General features: G+C 39.3%; 1 protein-coding gene across 2 annotated transcripts in view; it reads left to right on the forward strand.

Annotated features, from left to right (window-relative positions):
- The window catches only part of GBA3 (glucosylceramidase beta 3), a 131,908-nt gene that overhangs the window by 43,056 nt on the left and 66,971 nt on the right, over positions 1–21,881 (forward strand). For both annotated transcript variants that reach the window (XM_059887606.1, NM_001191277.2), the window contains 1 exon segment: positions 9,923–10,150. In XM_059887606.1, the coding sequence (XP_059743589.1) occupies positions 9,923–10,150 (228 nt within the window).

Raw genomic sequence — 21,881 nt, forward strand, 5'->3', positions numbered from 1 at the left:
ATTTTGACTTTCTATTTTTAACATAGTCTTAGGTATGTTGGTAAACAGTGTACCCCAGGATTTTAAAAAAAATTTACAGTCTGATGATCTTTGTCTTTTATCTGGGGAATTTAGTCCATTGACATATTCTTATAAGTGATCATTTATATCTTGTCATGCCACTTAACTTTATGTTTTTTTCCCTTTATCACTTCTATGTATTTTTAAAAATTATTTTCTTGCCCTCTTTTAAATTTATTTAGTTTTTCCTATTTAGCATAATGATTAAGAGCATGGGCTCTGGAATTCATCTCTTAGCTTTAGTACAAACTGAAATGGGAAATTTAATTAACCTCTTCATTTCTCAGTTTCCTTTCCTGAAAATGAGGCTAATAATGGCAGTTACTTAATAATTTTATTGTAAGGAGTTGACTCGATGGACGTAAGTCTGAGTGAACTCCAGGAGTTGGTGATGGACAGGGAGGCCTGGCATGCTGCGATTCATGGGGTCGCAAAAAGTCGGACATGACTGAGCGACTAAACTGAACTGAACTGAACTAAATATATATAAACTGATTAGAGTAGAGCCTGGCACAGACTTGCTATAGATGTGTTGGATTTATCTTTAAAACTATAAATTACATTTTTTCCTTAAGTGCTTACCTTAGAAATTTTAATTTGAATACTATATATATATATATATATATATATATATATATAGTGGTGGTTTAGTGGCTAAGTTGTATCTGACTCTTGCAACCCTGGTGGACTGCCAGGCTCCTCTGTCCAGGGGATTTTCCAGGCAAGAATACTGGAATGGGTTGCTATGTCCTTCTCCAATATATATCTATACATACATATATTTATAGTCTTTGGTCCAGGATTTTAATTCTATCTAGTTAATCTTTTTAATTCCCACAAAACAGACATTTTGTTATTGTTCTGCATGTTAATAGCTTGTTTAGATTATCCACATAGTCTATATTTAATATATCCATATTTAATAGTATATTTGCAATGCCATATTTTCTCATGTTTACTAGTACTTAAATTCATTTTCAAGCTAATCAAAGTTAAAATAATAAAATAATTTAAAGAGTCAGAACAAAACTGTTTTAGAAACTATCGACCCCCTGTTCTCTTCCATGTACTTCTTTAGAGGAAACCTCTTTAAATTCTGTTGGTTAATCCTTTTGGCATTGACTTCTGTATCTTAAATGGCATGCTTATATTCCTAGGTTTTGAGTTGTTTGCCTGTTGTAGGCATAAGCTATTGACCTCTCCCTGTGAAAGATGAAGATTTACCCATCTGTCCACTTTCTCTCCCTCTCCCTTCTCAATTTCTCCACCCCCAACAAAATCCCAGTACTGTGGAGAATGGGAATCATTGCTGAGTTGGTACAAAGCTTCACTTTGGCACAATAAAGGGAGTTCAACAATGTGAGTGCACTCTGTGCCACTCAACTGTCCTCCTTAAACATAGTTAAGGAGTTTACTTAAACAAAGTGAAGTGGCAAGCTTTATATTATGTGTATTTTACCCCAATTTAAAATATTATCAGAGAGTACACTGAAATGTTTACAGATTAAATGAAAAGCATGGGTGGGTTAGATATGAAACAAGATTAGGAAAGGTGGGAAACTGTGAAGCCCCATGTACATGTGTGGGACTTCGATGTACTATTCTGCCTACTTTTGTGCATGTTGGCGATTCAGTAGGAAATATTTTAAAATTTGAAGAATATCAAACTAAATGTTCTAGTAGATTAATATTCTTAAAGAAGTATTTCCCATAGCCTATGACATGCGCAAATTGTCCAGTTACTCCTTGAATTTGCTGCACAGCTACATCATTCTGGAGATTTATCCTGCTGAATTTTTCATTTCCTGGATCCTAGATCTTTCTCTTTCTTGGTTAACATCATTGTTTTAGAGAAATTTATCCTCTAGCAATATCCAATGAGAGATAAATTTTTTTCCCCAATATCCTGTGAGAGCTTATATGTCTGCTAAAATCTTTCTCCATTCTCACTCTTAATTAATGGAGAGATGAGTTGTGGTTACAAATGTGCTCATGTTCAGTCACTCAGTTGAGGAGTAATTTCTCCCCCACAGGCTAGTTGCTTTGTTGTCTCTTTCTTAGGCAGAACTTGTTTCTTGTTTATTCTGGCCCAGTGTGTGGAGTCCTTGCATCATCAGACTTGTGTGAACGTCTTATCATCAGTTTCCCATCTTTGGTGAGCTTTAGAATTTTTTTTATTCCCTTGTCCCACAGGCCATTAAAATGGAAGCTCACAACATCTGGGCTTCTCAGATGCTCTGAAGACAAAATCCTGCATCACTACTCATTTATGCTTCAGAATTTCTCTCACTTTGATTTTGTGTTGCCTAACATCTTGCAAGATGGATGGCACATTTAACAATACATTTTCCATATTCTATCAGGCACTTGTTGTTTGAAGGAGAGCTCAATATGTAATCTGCCTGGAAACAGTAGTCTTGTTCCTCATAAAGAATGGTCAGAACTTTTAAAGATTAGGCATAATCACATCTTGAGAAAATGCCTGATGAAGAAATGAATTATTAATATCATTCATTCAGGAAAATTTACATTCAAGTACTAGTGAGTGGGCTTCCCAGGTGGCTCAGTGGTAAAGAATCCACCTGCCAATGCAGGAGATGCGGATTTGATCCCTGGGTCGGGAAGGTCCCCTGGAGTAGAAAATGGCAACCCACTCTAATATTCTTGCCTGGAAAATTCCATGGACAGAGGAACCTAGTGAGCTATGGTCCATGGGGTAACAGAGTTGGACATGACTGAGTGACTGAACACTGAGCACACTAATGAATACTGGCTACTATATATATATATATATAAATTTTTCCTTTTTAATTTATTTTCTTTTATTGAAGGATAATTGCTTTACAAAATTTTGTTGTTTTCTGTCGAACCTCAACATGAATCAGCCATAGGTATACATGTATCCCCTCCCGTTTGAACCTTCCTCCCATCTCCCGCCCCATCCCACCCCTCTAGATTGATACAGAACCCCTGTTTGAGTTTCCTGAGCCATACAGCAAATTCCTGTTGGCGATCTATTTTACATATGATAATGTAAGTTTCCATGTTACTCTTTCCGTACATCTCACCCTCTCCTCCCCTCTCCCCATGTCCATAAGTCTGTTCTCTGTCTGTTTTTCCATTGCTGCCCTGTAAATAAATTCTTCAGTACCATTTTCTTAGATTCCATATATATGCATTAGAATACAATACTTATCTTTCTCTTTCTGACTCCCTTCACTCTGTATAATAGGTTCTAGGTTCATCCACCTCATCAGAACTGACTCAAATGTGTTCCTTTTTATGGCTAATATTCTATTGTGTATATGTACCACAACTTCTTTATCCATTCATCTGTCTATGGACATCTAGGTTGCTTCCATGTTCTAGCTATTGTAAATAGTGCTGCAGTGAACAATTAGACACATGTAACTTTTTCAGTTTTGGTTTCCCCCAGGGTATATGCCTAGGAGTGGGATTTCTGGGTCATATGGTGGTTTTATTCCTAGTTTTTTAAGGAATCTCCATACCGTCTTCCATAGGGGCTGTATCAATTTACATTCCCACCAACAGTGCAAGAGTTCCCTTTTCTCCACACCCTCTCCAGCATTTATTGTTTGTAGACTTTTTGATGATGGCCATTCTGACCGGTGTGAGGTGATATCTCATTGTAGTTTTAATTTGAGATTCTTTAATAATGAGCGATGTTGAGCATCTTTCAAGTGTTTGTTAGCCATCTGTATGTTTTCATTGGAGAAATGTCTGTTTAGATCTTTTTCCCACTTTTTGATTGGGTTATTTGTTTTTCTGACATTGAGTTGTATGAGCTGCTTGTATATTTTGGAAATTAATCCTTTGTCAGTTGTTTCATTTGCTATTGTTTTCTCCCATTTTGATGATTGTCTTTTCACCTTCCTTACAGTTTCTTTGTTGTGCAAAAGGTTTTAAGTTTAATCAGGTCCCACTTGTCTATTTCTGTTTTTATTTCCGTTACTCTAGGAGGTGGGTCATAGAGGATCTTGCTTTGATTTATGTCATCGAGTGTTCTGCATATGTTTTCCTCTAAGAGTTTTATAGTTTCTGGTCTTACATTTAGGTCTTTAATCCATTTTGAGTTTATCTTTGTGTATGATGTTCGGAAGTGTTATAATTTCATTCTTTTACATGTAGTTGTCCAATTTTCCCAGCACCATTTATTGAAGAGGCTATCTTTCCCCCATTGTATATTCTTGCCTCCTTTGTCAAAAATAAGGTACCCATAGGTGCATGGGTTTATTTCTGGGCTTTCTATCTTGTTCCATTTGTCCATATTTCTGTTTTTGTGCCAGTATCATACTGTCTCAATGACTGTAGTATACTCTGAAGTCAGGAAGGTTGATTGCTCCAGCTCCATTCTTCTTTCTCAAGACTGCTTTGGCTATCTGGGGTCTTTTGTGTTTCCATATAAATTGTGAAATTTTTTGTCCTAGTTCTGTGAAAAATGCCATTGGTAATTTGATAGGGATCACATTGAATCTGTAGATTGCATTTGGTAGTATAGTCATTTTCACAATATTGATTCTTCCTACCCAGGAACATGGAATATCTCTCCATCTGTTTATATTGTCTTTGATTTCTTTCATCAGCGTCTTATAATTTTCTGTGTACAGTTCTTTTGTCTCCTTAGGTGAGCTTATTCCTAGACATTTAATTCTTTTTGTTGCAATGATGAATGGAAAGTGAAAGAAAGTGAAGTTCCTCAGTCATGTCCGACTCTTTGTGACCACAAGGACTGTAGCCTACCAGGCTCCTCTGTCCATGGAATTTTCCAGGCAAGAGTGCTGGAGTGGGTTGACATTTCCTTCACCAGGGAATCTTCTGGACCCAGGGATTGAACCTGAGTCTCCTGCATTGCAGGCAGACGCATGGTGAATGGAATTGATTCCTTAATTTCTCTTTCTGATTTTTCATTGTTAGTATACTATATATATTTTTAAAAGGCCACTATACATATTTTCTTTTATCAAAATTTCAACTATAATGGTTAATTTTTGATTCACATTCTGGTTCTCATAAGAACAATGTTGCTTATACATGCTTCATCTAGTATACACCTAGAATAAACTACACCACATAAGTGCATTTTCCTGCTGACATTGACCTCTTAAAATTGCAAAATTTATTGTAAGCACTTAAGGAGGACTGTGTTCCAAAATGCATGTCAAGTTATTCATTTCTAATGCTTCTTACATTGAGTAGCATGGGTGTCAGTTGACTCATCAGTCAGGCTTTATTACTAACAGCAGTGTGGTCCAGTGGAAGGACTTGAACTTCAGTATCAGACAGCTCTGAAACACATCTTGGTTCTGTGCATGCTAAGTTGCTTCAGTCACATCCAACTCTTTGTGACCCTATGGACTGTAGCCTGCCAGGCTCCTCTGTCTGTGGGATTCTCCAGGCAAGAATACTAGAGTGGGTTGCCATGCCCTCCTCCAGGGGATCTTCCCAACCTAGGGATCAAACCTGCAATTCTTGCAGCTCCTGCATTGCAGGTGGATTCTTTATCACTGAGCCACCAGAGAAGTCCCCATATCTTGGTTCTACCACTTAACGAAAAGTGTTGTCTTAGGTAAGTCACTTATTGGTGATATGTGAGGCCAGCTTGTACTGGCTCACCAGTGCCTACTGTTAAATTTTCATTAATTTTACAAACTGATTCTTTTTTAATGTGTATTTATTTGGCTGCATGAGGTCTTAGTTGCAGCACATAGGATTTTTGTTGTGGCATGTAGGATCTTTTGTTGCAGTGTATGGGTTCTTTATTGCAGTGCATGGGCTTCTCTCCAGTGGCTCTGAGCCTCTAGAATACACAGGCTAAGCAGTTGCAGTGCTCAGGTTTAGTTGCCTTGCAGCATGTGGAATCTTATTTCCCTGACCAAGGATTGAACCCATGTCCCTTGCCATGTCCCATTCTTAACCACTGGATGACCAGGAAAATCCCTTATGAGCTGATTCTTAAATATATAGCCAGTATTAAAGATTCAATTACATAAACCTAAATAAATAATTTATATTAAAAACAAAGATAATAAATATTCAAATCCTTATCTCCTAATTATTTTAACACATTTTATTATTAGCTATGCCCTTGAGGCTCTTGTACATGTACAGAAGAAATACTGTCTAATGATGTGCCATTGTTCACCTTGCAACTCTGCCTTCAGTGCTATCCTGTGGGGTGCCTGAAATTGGTCATGTGTAAGTATTTACACCAGAGAAGGCAATGGCACCCCACTCCAGTACTCTCGCCTGGAAAATCCCATGGATGGAGGAGCCTGGTGGGCTGCAGTCCATGGGGTCGCTAAGAGTCAGACACGACTGAGTGACTTCACTTTCACTTTTCACTTTCATGCATTGGAGAAGGAAATGGCAACCCACTCCAGTGTTCTTGCCTGGAGAATCCCAGGGACAGGGGAGCCTGGTGGGCTGCCGTCTATGGGGTCACACAGAGTCAGACACGACTGAAGTGACTTAGCAGCAAGTATTTACACCACAGAAATTGGCAAGTGCTACAAGTCAGCATTTGATTTATTGTTTTGTTGGTTGCTTGGACTCAAGAAAATGATAGGTAAAATATAAATAATGCAGAGTAAATGTATGTGTAGTATACCTGTAACTGTTACATTGTGAGTAGGACAAAAAAAATCAAGGGAATATTCTTCCAGTGTTTGAAAACTATTACCAATTTAGCAAGAAAATTGCTCATGTCACTGATGAACAAGTGAAATTCTGATATATTATTGTTTTCCTTTCATTGTACCCGTTAATTTAAGCAAAGATACCAGTCAACAGTCACATGAGAACTACTCACATTTGTCAGGTTGTATATTGTAGATTGGCTCCCCATATAAGAGTTTGTCAAAAATCTAAACAAGTATTCTATGAGAATCAATGGGCTATAAGGAATATACAGTAAAGAGCATTGCATATTGTTATTTGGAAATTGTGTATTATATGTCCTTTATCCCAATATACCTCTATACCAATATAATTTGTAATAACTATGTATACATAATGGTACATACATTTTTTAATATACAACCAGTTGTTAATATTTACCAGCAGACAACTGCCTAAACTGTCTGAGATTAAGCTCCTTCATTTATTGTAAATCAGTTATTCAAACTATGAATACCATGCTTGACTGAAGTTATATTTTAGTATTCATACTTATTTCATTCTAAGATTGAATATCAGTATTCTTTTTCTTTTTCCCTCTTAACCCCATATATAGACATAACTTGAGAGCCATTGGGATGTATAAAGCTTTTTGCCTCTATATGATATGGCCCCAAAGTATAATAATCTGTAATATTCATAATTTCTTTGTATAGATCTTTAGTACCCTGCCTTTATATCAACTGTCATTTTTGCTATTGTCAGAGCTCCTTCTTTTAGCCATCTTCCTGTGTCCCCATGGTTCTCTCCTGTTAATTATAGCGCATGTTGTCTTTTTGTTGGTCTGGAGACTATGTCTAATCCTATCAGAATTGTGCACAAAATATGAGAAAGTTAATGCTAAATGTAGGCCTAAAAAACTTCCTATAATTGTTTTAGTCTATTTACTCTAGCTGTGACTTCCTTTCTTGCGTGAAAGTCATTTTGAACTATTTTAGGTATATAAAAATGGTTGTGGATAATGTAATCATCAGCCTCTTAGATACCTGTTAGCCAGCTTAAGGAGTGAAACATAAGAGATGCAAAGGGCCCTCAGGCTCCTGCTTGTTTCCATTTCCCTGCCTTTTCTACCCAAAGGCAGCCACCAGCTTGACCTGATCATCTCCAGGCATAGTGTTATGTGTTTACCTCATATGTATATGTTCAGAAAATCCATCTTTAGTTTTATATATTTTGTATAAAATGATACAGTACTGTATATAATTTTTTAAAAATTAATAACCTTTATATTTTAGAGCAATTTTAGAGTTATAGAAAAATTGAGCACAAAGTACAGAATTGTCATGTATCCCATTCCCCCAATTTTCCCTACCTAGTATTAGTGTGGGTCATTAGTTACAAATGGTGGGTGAATATTGACACATTATTATTCAGTGAAGTTCACAGTGTGTGGATTTTGACAAATGTATAATGTCATGTACCCACTATTATAGTATCATACAGAATAGAGTCCACCCTTGAACAACATGGGGTTAGGGGAACAGACCCACTGCCCAGAGGAAAAGGCACGCATAATTTTAGTAGTTTCACTGCCATAAAAATCTCCTGTGCTCCATGTATTCATTCCTGTATATGTATTTCAAATCTTGATTTTTTTCTTTAGTTTAACATTATAGTTTTGAGGGTGTCTTAGCCCATTTGGACTGCTCTAACAAAAGACCATAAACCAGGGGATTTGTAAGCAACACACATTTATCCCTCACGGTTCTCAGTGCTGTAAGTTGGGGTTAGGGTGCCAGCACGGCCAGGTGAGGACCCTCTTCCTCATTACAGGCTTCTTGTATCCTCATGAGCAGAGGAGGTAGGGAGTGCTGTGGGGTCTCTTTTTAGAAGCAGTAATCTCATTCATGAATGCTCCATTCTCCTGACTTAAGCTCCTCCCCATATCCTCACACTGGGTGTTAGGATTTCCATCTCTGAATTTGGGGGGACACAAACAGTCAGAGGAGAGTAGAAGGGTTATCTATGTTCTGATTCGTTCACTGTAACAACTTATTTGTGTTTCCTCTCTATGAATATACCTAAAGTTAATTATCTGTTCTGTTGGTAGGATATAGGTTGTTTCCAGGATTTTGCTGTGACAGAAAACTCTGCCTCAGTAATCTCATATAATCTTTTTGTGAAAATATATGAGCACACTTGCAGGGTATGCCCTTAGAAGTGGAATTAAAGAGTCATGAGATTTTAAAAAATTAATCGTTTGTACCATAAAATGGATTCTAACTACCATTTTAGAAAAAATTTCTGTGTGAACAGATATTTCAAATCTAATGTAATCGTTGCTTTCTGTCCCTCTAATGTGTGATATTCTCTCTTACCTCTGGGCTTATTCTGATCCTAGCTCCTCTTTTTTTCTATTTTCACTCACCCCTACCTCCCAGCAGTTCACTTTGGTGAGTCAACATCTCCTCTAGAATTCAGTCTAGGAGTGTCTTCTCTAAGAATTTTCTGACTCTTGCCCACACCTGGATAAACACCTCTCCCTGGCTTTCTTGCAGGAACCATTACGTTGGCTGTTTTATAACTTCATGTAATTGACAAGGACAAGAATTGCAGCAGAGTTCACCCTGGTATCCACTAAGCTTAGCTTGGAGCCTGATACAGAGCATGTGTTGAATTAAGGGAGGAGTGAATAAATGAATGTAGGATACTTTTATCATCTCAAAAATGACAGGAACTAACACCCTTCCCACAATCGCTGACTGGACCTTCTCAGGCTCCATGGTTAGATGACAGGAAGATGGAGTTCAGGTGTCAAGGGTCAAAGATAGAGTCCAGAGACCGCTTTATGCACAGTGAGGACAAGGTGTGTCTGTCAGGGCCAGGAGAAATGTTCACAAGAAGGAGATGCTTTCAACTCAGACGCTCATAAGCTGAGCCCTGCCTCTGTCTACCAGCTGGGAGATCTTCAGATAATGAACCGTGAAAGCCTGCTATGCTGCGGCATTATGCAATAATTTTTCACTTGCCACCAGTCAGCTTCAGGGATCAAGGACAGCTGAACACATAACCCACTCATGCATGTTATTTTAAAGACATATTTTAAAGTTATCAATATGGTACATTGAGTTAATGAGGGATGTTCTTTTGGTGACAAATATTTACATTCCACATATGCCTCTTGATGTCAAGAGTGTAATGGTTTCATTTTCTTCGTTTTTCTCAGGAGGCTGGGATGCAGATGGAAAAGGCCCTTGTGTCTGGGACACATTCACCCATCAGGGAGGAGAGAGAGTTTTCAAGAACCAGACTGGTGATGTAGCTTGTGGCAGCTACACTCTGTGGGAGGAAGATTTGAAATGTATCAAACAGCTTGGATTGACTCATTACCGCTTCTCTCTTTCCTGGTCACGTCTGTTACCTGATGGGACGACAGGTTTCATCAACCAGAAAGGCAAGTGTTTCTTAAAAATAGAAGGTTGCAGCTTTAATTCAAGGTTATTGCTGCAGTCTGGCATAATTAATCCAGGATGCTATTCTGCAGTATAGCTTTGAGATTGCAAGTTTTTAGAGCGATTATGGGATAAATTTTTTGAAATGGGTTTCCATTAACTTTTCCAGTATTATTCTGGTTTCCCTCGACTGGAGATCTTTGTTGGGAGGGGTGGAAATAGATGGACAGGAAGTGGGTTGGAATAAGTGTTTTATTTATGTAAAATGTTACTTGAGTATTGACCTGAAGGTGAATTTCCAAAGGTTGTCCATAATCTATTTTCAGTTGTGTTATGCTATGATAAGTCATGAAAAGCCCTGTAGAACTTGAGAAGATTCCGAGCATTTCAACTGGAGCTGAATTAGTGGAGTTAATTAGCTAGCACAGAGGTTGGCCCCAAAGGCCCTGGAATCTGTTCTCTTTGGATTAAGTGCCAGAGATTTCACTTACTATCTTTGTGAGCATCTCGTGGACCTCGCTTGGTGCCTCAGTTTCCCCATGAGGAGAAAGGGATACTGTAATAGCTCCTACTTCCAAGTGTTGTTGGAAGAGTAAATGAAACAGTCTTTTAAAGTGCTTTACACAGTAGCTGGTATAGCGTGAAAGCATTCAATAAGTGTTAGTTATTATTCTTCTTATGCCTTGTAATGAAAAAGACTGTTGCCCTATTTTGGAGAAGGTAATGGCAACCCACTCCAGTACGCTTGCCTGGAAAATCCCATGGACGGAGGAGTCTGGTAGGCTTCAGTCCATGGGGTTGCGAAGAGTCAGACATGACTGAGTGACTTCCCTTTCACTTTTCACTTTCACGCATTGGAGAAGGAAATGGCAACCCACTCCAGTGTTCTTGCCTGGAGAATCCCAGGGATGGCAGAGCCTGGTAGGCTGCCGTCTATGGGGTTGCACAGAGTCGGACACGACTGAAGTGACTTAGCAGCATTGCCCTATTTGAAAGCCTATTATTTATGAAGCATTTTGCATATATTTTCTCTAAACCTCACAAATCAACGAGGAAGGTATAAGTATCACATTTTACAGAGGTGCATGTTCAAACCCAGATATTTTGTAAATTTGTATTTTTGGGTGGATCTGGAATTTAAGACTAAGGTTTGGCTAACTCCTTCCACACAATGTGAGTTGGCAAACTATGACCTGAGACCTAAACTTGCCCTGATCCCTATTTGTATAAATAAAGTTTTATTTGTAGTACAACGGTACCCCTTCATTATGTGTAGTTGGAGGTTGCTTTCCCACTACTATGGTAGCATTGAATAGTTGGGGCAAAGACTGTACAGCCTGCAAAGCCTGAAATGTTTACCTCATGGTCCTTTATAGAAAAAGTTTTGTAACCCCTGCATGACAATGTAATGACTTCTTCATAAAGAACCTTTATTGCTCCTTTGTTCTGGATAAGATTTCCCATGACTTTTAGGGCTGGGACAGGGTGAGGCAAGGGGGTGCTTAATGTGCAGGATTTGGGAGGCGTGTTCTCTCAGCATCTTACAACTGCGAGGTTGCCTCACCACACCTGCACTTCAAAAAGACAGCATTGAAACGGAGAGGTTCTCCTTGATTAAATTATCTGCTTTCCTGTACAAAACAACAACAACAGATGTAGTGAGAACAACCTGTGATAACAGCTCCTCGGTGGACTTGTGCGCTTGCTTTCAGTGTAGAGGTGGGGGAAACCTCTGCACTGTGAAATGGAAGCACCATCTATGGATGCACCACACCATGGCTTCCCCCAGATAAGAAAAATACAAGTTTAGCAGGCCCATGACTTGATTCTAAAGACATTAGGCCCTGTTTTTAACTGCTCTTGGTTAAAGGTTTCCTTTCTTGGCATCAGCGGCCAGTTTTATTTTTTGACTTTGAACAGGAGGTAATTTGTGGCTCAGTTTAAAAATTAACTTATAATTTTCCACCATCTTAATCCATCATCTGTACCCTCTCTTTTCTTTGGCACCCTCATAACCTTCAAGGATTAAAAGCTACGAGTAATCTCTGAGTTTTCTCTTTTCTTTTCTTCTTACATCTAACTAGTTGCCAAATCTGATCCATTCTTCTTATGCCTCTTTAACTTCTTCCCCCTGCCCGCTCCAGTCATCTTCTCTCTCCCTGCCCTGGTTTAGATGTTTTTCATCCTCATCAAGGGCTTTTTGATATGCCCTTGATGGATATACCTACTCTCACTCTCTTTCTTTGTCCTTTAATCCTTCGTGCAAAATGCCACCACAGCAATTTTCCGAAAGCTTGGCCCAAGACATGCTGGCTTGCATCATCTCCTGCTAAAACAAAGCAACATAAAATTTTTTTAGTCATCTAAACTCCTTCATATATCATTTCAGGTTTTACTTGACTTAGTCTTGACTCACCTCTGAGGCATTCCGGGCTGAAATCCCCCCATGCATGTGGTCTATGCAATTCCTCCACACAATGCCCTAAGCACATAACCCACTACTTATTAAACATGCTATGTAATTTTCCACTTTTGAAGAAAAACTTTTAAGTTTTTCCTCCTGCCTGGAATGGCTTTTTAAAAAAAGTTCCCAATTACACCTGTGAAATGTTTTGTATACTTTTCAGGTCTAGCACTGGTGGTTCAGATGATAAAGAATCTGCCTGCAGTGCGGGAGACCCGGGTTCGATCCCTGGATTGGGAAGATCCCTGGAGGAGAGCATGGCAACCCACTCCTATATTCTTGCCTGGAGAATCCGCATGGACAGAGGAGCCTGGTGGGCTACAGTCCATGGGGTTGCAAAGAGTCGGACACGACTAAAGGACTAAGGACAGCACACAGTGCAAGGTCTAGCACAAATGTGTTCTCTTCTCTAGAGTCCCCATTTCAGGACAAAAAATATTTTTTTTCTTTAAATTCTCATAGTGGTTTGAAAAACTCTTAAAATATTTCTTACATTCTTCACTCTTGGCATTATTAAATCCCCTGTTTGATTGTGAACACTTTGTGTTTAATTCAACCCAGCAAACATACATCAAGTGTCTACTTTGTGTCAGGGACAGTGCTCCATACTCTTAACAGAAATATGAGAGAATCCCTGAAATTGTTTACAGGGTAATGGGCAGATAGGTCTGCCTTGTTTACTCCTGTGACCTAGTACAGTGCCCTGCAGGGAGGAATTCAGGAAACACTTAACTGAATTAGATCAATAAAGGTCACTCTAAGGGTAGTTAGTTAGTTGCACAGTCGTGTCTGACTCTTTGTGATCCCATGGACTGTAGCCCACCAGGCTCCTCTGTCTTTGGAATTCTACAGGGAAAAGTACTGGAGTGGGTTGCCATTGTAGTGGTTGACTTTTCTTGAGTATATAGTGTGTGCAGCTCCCTGTGCCAAGCACTGCACCTGCTTTTGCTGAGTCAATGCTCCTAACAGCCCTGTGAGTGAGGAGGGCTTTCCCTAAACAGAGGGAATCATGGTAATCTGAGGTGTAAGACTGGGCATAAATTTGCCAAGACAACAATTTTAGTTAGAGCTGAGTTCAACCTAGTTCTGTCTCATGTCAAAAACATAAGGTTCCAGAGACATTTACAATATGAAACCACTTGTATGCTTTGTGCTGGGCTTCCCTGGTGGCTGAGATGGTAAAGAATCTACCTGCAATGCAGGAGACCTGGGTTCAATCCCTGGGTTTGGCATGGCAACCCACTCTAGTATTCTTGCTTGGAGAATCCCATGGGCAGAGCAACGTGGAAGGCTACAGTCCATGGGGTCGCAAACAGTCGGATATGACTGAACCACTAACACACACACACACACACACACACATGCTTTGTGCTACAATTTCCCTGATAGTAACATGAGGTGGAGGCACTACATTACTAAAACTCATGCCACTGCTCTAGCCTATGATTCTAGGAGTTTGGAGTTTTTACTAAGTTTCCATTTGGGTGGTAAACAACAACAACAAAAAACCCACCACCTTAATGTAGATCCATAATTCTTTATCTGAAATTCTAAAATCCAAAATGTTCTGAATATTGAATCATTTTTTACTAAGTTTAATTCTAAAACAAAGTAGGCAGCAAAAGCTGACCTGAGTTGATGGCAAAGTTTTAACATTATCTCAGTTTATTTTGCTTAGAATATTTATCTGTTTTACTGCAGAAATATTAAGGGATACTGACCTATCCCTATTGGGGGTGTTAAACTTAATATACAATATTTACTGTGTTTCTTTTCTAAAAATCCTCAAATTCTGAAAACATGGCTGCCAAGATTTTCAGATAAAGGATTATGGACCTGTGGCAATACCTTAACAGGTCTAGTTACTTAACACCAACTCCAGATACACAGAGGTTCATGGAGCTCACTGTAGATTAGATGTCCAAGAACAGAGCAGCAGAGAAGGTAGAGAATGGTGGTGGAAGGGGGCTGGAGTCACTGGGGCCACCCAGACAATGTGAGGGATTCACTGGTGCAGTTCTCACTTGGGGATCACATTGTCTCAGCACTGAGCTTTTTATGTTTGGCACTAGCTTTTGTAAAGCCAAAGCTGATTAATATTACAGACTTTTCCATGAGCAAGAGGGCACTGGAGGTGCTTCCAGTAGGCAGAATTTCAATAAGTGGTTGCTCATTCTTGTGCAGTGATCTGTTGAAGCAGTTGGAACTGTTTTAACTCAGAAAGGCCATCATTTGTTTTTTCTGTTTAAACATTTTCTCAAAGAGCATGTAAAGAATTAGAGAATCCTTGTCACTGTCTTTTCCAAGAAACTCGAGTTTTTGTATTTGACTTCCTATTTTAAAGCTTAATGAGAGGACATTTGGAAATGTGTAAATAAAATCCCGTGTTCCCAAATTGGAAGAATATTTTATAAAGTGGAATTATTACATGGCTTTTCTCTTTCAAATGTCAAGTTTTTGAGGCTTAACAAGAAGAGATTGAGCTGGCAACTGAAATCACATATTTCTGTATTTCTCAACTGTTCAAGTGCATTTTCATATCTGCCACAAATGTAAGTTTCAAGTGATTAGCTGAAGACCCAATTATTGGAAATAGAAAGGGAAAAGGAAAAGGAATGGTTATGTAGAATTTCTTTCACACTTTAAGATTTAAAATATTAGCACACTTAGAGGGATGGTAGTTAAGTAAACTAAAGGAGTATTTATTAATCTCCTACTCTATACTGGGCAGCGTGGTAGACTGAATGATGCCCCCTCAAAGATGTCCATGTCTTCATTCTTAGAAACTGAATATATTATCTTACATGATAAAAGGGACTTTATAGATGTGCTTAAGTTAAGGATCTTTAGATGGGGAGATTATCCTGGTTTATCTGGATAGGTGTCATCACACAGATCCTTAAAAAAGTAAGTAAGAGGATCATAGTCAGAGAGAGAAGGTATAAGAACTGAGGCAGAGGTCAGACAGGAAACAAGGAGTTTCAGTGCTGGCTCTGATGATGGAGGAAGAGGTCATGAGCCTCTAGAAGCTGGAAAAGGCAAGGAAATGGATTCTCTTTGCGAACTCCCAGAAGGAATGAAGCTCTGCTGACATCCTGATTTTAGCCCAGTGAGAACCATATTGGACATCTGATGCCTAGAACTGTAAGATAATAACTCAGTGTTGGTTTAAGCCACCAAGTTTGTAGTAATTTGTTACAGCAGCAATAGGAAACTAACACAGAGACTATGCCAACAGAAATTGGTGGTTGGGTCTAAGGAGGAGTGAACCTAGAGAATTATATGTCTGACACAGGTAGGCACTAGGTCAAAGTTCATCCTTCATTAAGACATTTACAGTTTGACTAGAAGAATTTCAGGATAGTTATTTTATGAACTGAGACGTTATCTTCGAAAGTTTCAGCCGCATGCTCTTTTAAGGGAATTTTCCCATTTCTTTGTTCTATATAACCCTGTTCCGCTCTTGGCCACAGCTGACTGGATGGAGGAAAACTTATTTCCCTGTGACATATAAATTTTGTAACTTCATTAGAAAAGATAATCCTGTTCAACTGCCTCCCTGTCTCAGGGATGTTTGGAATTGAGGAGTTGAAGCCTGATTTGGTGGGTGGTTGGCCCTAAGGCTGTGAGGTAGTCTTGGCAGATAGGATGCCCATTTTGAGACCGTAACAAATTGGCTACACAAAGGAAACTGGTTTTTTGAGCAGGAGAGGAATGGAGTAGATGTGTTGAGGGAAGTTAAGGTAGGAGACATCAGTCTATTTTGAGAGGTTAAGATTTTCTCAGCTCCCAGCTTTAAGTTCCAGTTGTGATTATTTCCTGTCATTTGGTATCTGATATCTCTCTGTCATTTCAAATAATGCTCACTGCATTCCCTACCAGTCAGCCTCCTGCCTCTAATGCCACCTTTACATTTGAGTTAATCTGATTGGGCTTCTTTTCCCTATTTCCAAAAGACTTTGACTTAAACATGCTTCATATTTTCAAAGATCAAATAAGAAGGAATGGGTTTAATTAAAGCAAAGGTGATGGTAGTAACTGTGAAAGAAGGCTATGAAAGTTTTAATACTTACAATAACCCTGCCCTAAATATCAAGATGTAGAACAGGGTCCATTTGACTTCTTGGGGTTTCAGGCTCCCTAGGTTGGTAACTGATGATCATTTAAAAATACATATTTATGCGGACTTCCCGGGCAGTCCAGTGGTTAAGACTTCTGCTTTCAATGCAGAGGGTTCAATCCCTGGTTTGGGAACTAAAGCCTACATGCCATGCAACCAAGAAATTAAAAAAAAAAAACAAACCAAAAATATGTATTTATGGATAGAATGAGTTACCCTGAATTGTATGAGTTGGTAAAGCTAGAGAACTCTCTGACTATTTGTTCTCAATGCTTAAATACTCCTGCGGTGACGCTATTACTATTCCTCTTTTAGAGATGAGGAGATGTGGGTGTAGAGAGGCAGTCATGTAATTTGTCCATGATCCCTTGTCTTAATTGTTCGACTCTGGAGCTCTGGTCTTCAATGCTTCACTCCATTTCATCATGGAAAGGTTTCACTGGAGTACTGAATAAACTGAATAATCCAGAAGTAAAGTTCTGGGATGATAAATATTAAGTATGCAATGCTTTGTTGCTCTGCCATGTTGATGAGTTAGAAAAAGTTTTACTTAAATTTTTTAAATCTTCAATTCAATTGCACATCATCATGTTGTTTGAGTTACATTGATTGCCATCATTAATGATTGCATTATATTAAATGATGCTTATAAATCATTGATTCCTCCAGAAATAAGAAAACCCATGATATTATGAGTCAGATCCAAAGTAGGTGATTATTAAGGCTAGGAAAACAGTATCACTCTGATTTTGGTTCAGAAACGTTAGTGTAAGAAGGGGAATGTCACAGTGGGAACAGCTCAGTCTTTATAGTGAGACAGACTGGCTTTAAATGTTGGCTTTGCTATCTGTAAACATTGTCACTTGAAATCTGGAACTCACTTTCTGAATCTCCATTTTTTCATATATTTATTGAAACTAAAAATGCCTACCTCTTGGACTTAGTGCAGGGATTAAACAAAATGTGTGACATCATCTATGTATAGTATGAATACAAAACACAAAAACTGATATTATTTTTATATTCAAAGCCAGTGGAAGGCATTGACTATGAAAACCTTAACACAGTCCAATATCAAGATGATTCCATCATACAGATCTTTGGATATTCCCTTTTACAAAGGAGGAAATATGAGCTTACAGAGGCCCAGAGATTGAATGGTGGAATGATCTTTTACAGAGAGAGGAAAGCTTTATAAACTTTGGTGAGTGTTAGTATTCCATGGCTGCTACAACAAATTATTACAAGCTTACTTGCTTAAAATCACACAAATTTACTACCTTAGAATTATGTGGGTTAGAAGTCTGACACAGGTCTCTCCAGAATAAATACCTCTGTGCTTACAGGCTGCATGTCTTTTACAAAGATCTAAGGGAGACTCTGTTTCTTGGTTCATTCAGGTTGTTAGCAGAATTCAGTTTCTTGTGGCTGTAGGACTGGAGTCTCCTTTTCTTTGATGACTGAGCTGAGGACCGTTTTCAGCCTCTATAGGCCACCTGCATTCCTCAGCTGCTGGCTCCCTTCTTCCATCTTCAAAACCAGCAATAGGTGGTTGAATCTCTCTCATGCTGCCACCTCTTGTGCCTCTTTTTTCTGTTGTTGCATCTTTTTGACCCACTCTTCTGCCATCCTCTTTTACTTCCAAGGACTCACATGGCAGAGTGGGTCCACCTGAACAATCTAGAAACATCTTCCCAACTCAGGATCCTTAATCAGAATGATATCTGCAAAGTCCCTTTGAAGTAACATAAGAAGTAAAGTAACATATTCACATGATCTGTGGATTACAACTTGGACATCTGGGTGGTGTAACTTATTATGTCTACCCAGTGAGTAATGGCATGCAAAAGGGGCTTCCAAGTATGGAGTTGCTATGCATGACCCACATGATGTTCGTGCTTGCAAAATAAGTGAGCTGTTGTTAAAAATTACCCATTCTTATAGACAGACAGATAACCCATGACCTGGCATAATTTGGCTTCTGCTTATCTCTCACTATTCTTATTCCCCTTCTGCTGAGCTATACATTCTCCTTATTGTGAGCTTTCAGTTACCAGAAAAAGCCATATTGTTCTAAGAGAATTAATTTACAAATAATGGCCATGCCATATATGATGGTAAAACTCTGACCCTCATAAAAAGTCCAGGCAGCCAAACCACAATTTCTATATCAGTTGACCCAGAAAAGTCAGAATATGGTCAACAACTGCCCCTTCTTTGTTTTTGCTCCTCTGTCCTCTTTGAACTTAGGACCAATCAGAAAAAGGCAAATTTGCTTCCCAACCCAATTACCCAAGATGCCCTGGTTCCAGTTAGCCCACCTCCAGCCTCCCTGTGCCAACAGCTTTCAGTCAAAAGGCACCTGGATCCTCCTCTCATTGTTTTTATTGTGAAACTTTCCTGCCTCCCTGATAGCCTTTGAGTATCTGCCAAATGCTAGTGATAATGGCTGGCTCCTTGTTGCAAACTTGGAATAAGCAGACTGTTCATATTTGGGAGGTCTTTGTTGATTTCCATTCTTCTTTTGGCCTTTTGCACATTTGTTTCCCTTTTTTCTCTTCCTGGATCTCTCCTCCTTGCCTTATGTTGTATCCACCTTTTAAGAATCAGTTTAGATGTCACTCAAGACAACAACAACAATAATAATCATTATTAGAATCATAGTTAACTGTGCCAAGAACTGTTCTAAGCATGTTCAATTTATCAACTCATTAAACTCTCAGAACAATTACCGAAATAGGTTTCTATTATTGCTTACATTTTACAGACAAGAAAAGATAACTCAGAGAGATAAAGTAACTTTCCTGAGGTCACTGAACTAGTAGGTGAAAGTTTTGGGATAGAACTTAGGTAGCCTGTCACCATAGTTCACTTTTGAAACCATGCTGCTACTCTGCTTTCAGAGTAGATTTTCATATTCCCTCAGTTTGGGATGGGGACTTACCTTTAATAATAATACTGTATGATAATTATTTATGAATTTATTTGTAGTCCCTACTAACTTCATGGGAAATAGATGGGAAAACAGTGGAAACAGTGTCAGACTTTATTTTTCTGGGCTCCAAAATCACTGCAGATGGTGACTGCAGCCATGAAATTAAAAGACGCTTACTCCTTGGAAGGAAAGTTATGACCAACCTAGATAGCATATTCAAAAGCAGAGACATTACTTTGCCAACAAAGGTTCATCTAGTCAAGGTTATGGTTTTTCCAGAGGTCATGTATGGATGTGAGAGTTGGACTGTGAAGAAGGCTGAGCGCCCAAGAATTGATGCTTTTGAACTGTAGTGTTGGAGAAGACTCTTGAGAGTCCCTTGGACTGCAAGGAGATCCAACCAGTCCATTCTGAAGGAGATAAGCCCTGAGATTTCTTTGGAGGGAATGATGCTGAAGCTGAAACTCCAGTACTTTGGCCACCTCATGCGACGAGTGGACTCATTGGAAAAGACTCTGATGCTGGGAGGGATTGGGGGCAGGAGGAGAAGGGGACGACAAAGGATGAGATGGCTGGATGGCATCACTGACTCGATGGACGTGAGTCTGGGTGAACTCCGGGAATTGGCGATGGACAGGGAGGCCTGGCGTGCTGCTATTCATGGGGTCGCAAAGAGTCGGACACGACTGAGCGACTGAACTGAACTAATATTTAAGGGGCTTCCCCGATGGCTCAATGTGTAAAGAATCTGCCTGCAAAGCAGGAGGCACAGGAGATGCAGGTTTTATCCCTGGGTTGGGAAGATCCCTGGAGAAGCAAATGGCAACCCACTCCAGTATTCTTGCCTGGGAAATCCCATGGAGAGAGGAGCCTTGGCAGGCTACAGTCCAAAGAGTCGTAAAGGGTCGGGCACTACTGAGCAACTAAGCACGTCTGGTTACTACTACAATTAAAGTTTTCTTAGTACAAGTAGAGTGTTTATAATGTTTGTAATCAAGCATATAGTAGTGTCTCTGTAAATGCGTATTTGAGGAATGGACAAATTAATGATTGAATAAATGAAATGTACACAAAAGTCTCAACTATTATTTAAAATTGGAAGATAATAACTTTAAGAGGAGGTAAAGGGACCCTGCTTCTATGCAAACTTTGAATGCAACACAAGTTCTGCATATGAATTTACAATTATTATTCAGGAAATCATCTCTCAAAACAGGAATGCTTCTCTCCTCTTTGCTTAGTTTCTTTCCTAACTCTTTTTTTTTTTAATTAAATTTTTTAAATTGTTTTAAGTGTTTACTGGAGTGTAAGTATAAAAGCATTAGTTGCTCAGTCATGTGTGACTCTTTGTGATCCCATGGACCATAGCCCAACAGGCTCCTCTGTCCATTGGTATTCTCCAGGCAAGTATACGGGAGTAAGTAGCCTTTTCCAGGGGATCTTCACAACCCAGTCATTGAACCTGGATCTCTTGCGTTGCAGGCACAGCCATCAGGAAATAGTTGCTTTGAGATTTTTTTTGGTTTCTACTGTACAGGAAAGTGAATCAGCTATACGTATACATATATCTCCTTTTTTTCCCTCCTTCCACAGTATAATCATGGGCTGTGCTGTGCTTAGTCACTCAATCATGTCTGACTCTTTGTGACCCCATGGACTATAGCCCACCAGTCTCCTCTGTTCATGGAATTCTCCAGGCAAGAATACTGGAGTGGGTTGCCATTCTCTTCTCCAGGGGATCTTCCCAACCCAAGGATCGAACCTGGGTGTCCTGCATTGCAGCCAGATTCCTTACCATCTGAGCCAACAGGGAAGCCCAGGTATTCCTATGGATTATGTCAGAACTTTAGAGCAAACTCTCCAATGGAAAGTTCTTTAATGTGTCAACCCCCTAGCTTTCTGTCTTTGTAACTCACACCCTGGGACTGATGCTGAGCCCTTGTCCATGCTCAATGAGCCTCTTTTCTTAGACTTGTAAGACTGACCTGTTTGGAGAAGCACCAAGGCAGTCATTGCATTCATCTTCTTTACTTTATGTTGAATATTGTTGAAATCTATTCATTCACTCAAGAGCTATTTATTGAGTCTCTACTAGGTTTCTGCTATTGTCTCAGGATTTGGGGGATCCAGAGGTAAATTAGACAAGGCTCATGACCTAACCGAAGCAGAAGATATTAAGAAGAGGTGGCAAGAATACACAGAAGAACTATACAA

The sequence above is a fragment of the Bos taurus genome, chromosome 6 (assembly GCF_002263795.3).
Source record: "Bos taurus isolate L1 Dominette 01449 registration number 42190680 breed Hereford chromosome 6, ARS-UCD2.0, whole genome shotgun sequence".
In the NCBI taxonomy this organism is placed as follows: Eukaryota; Metazoa; Chordata; class Mammalia; order Artiodactyla; family Bovidae; genus Bos; species Bos taurus.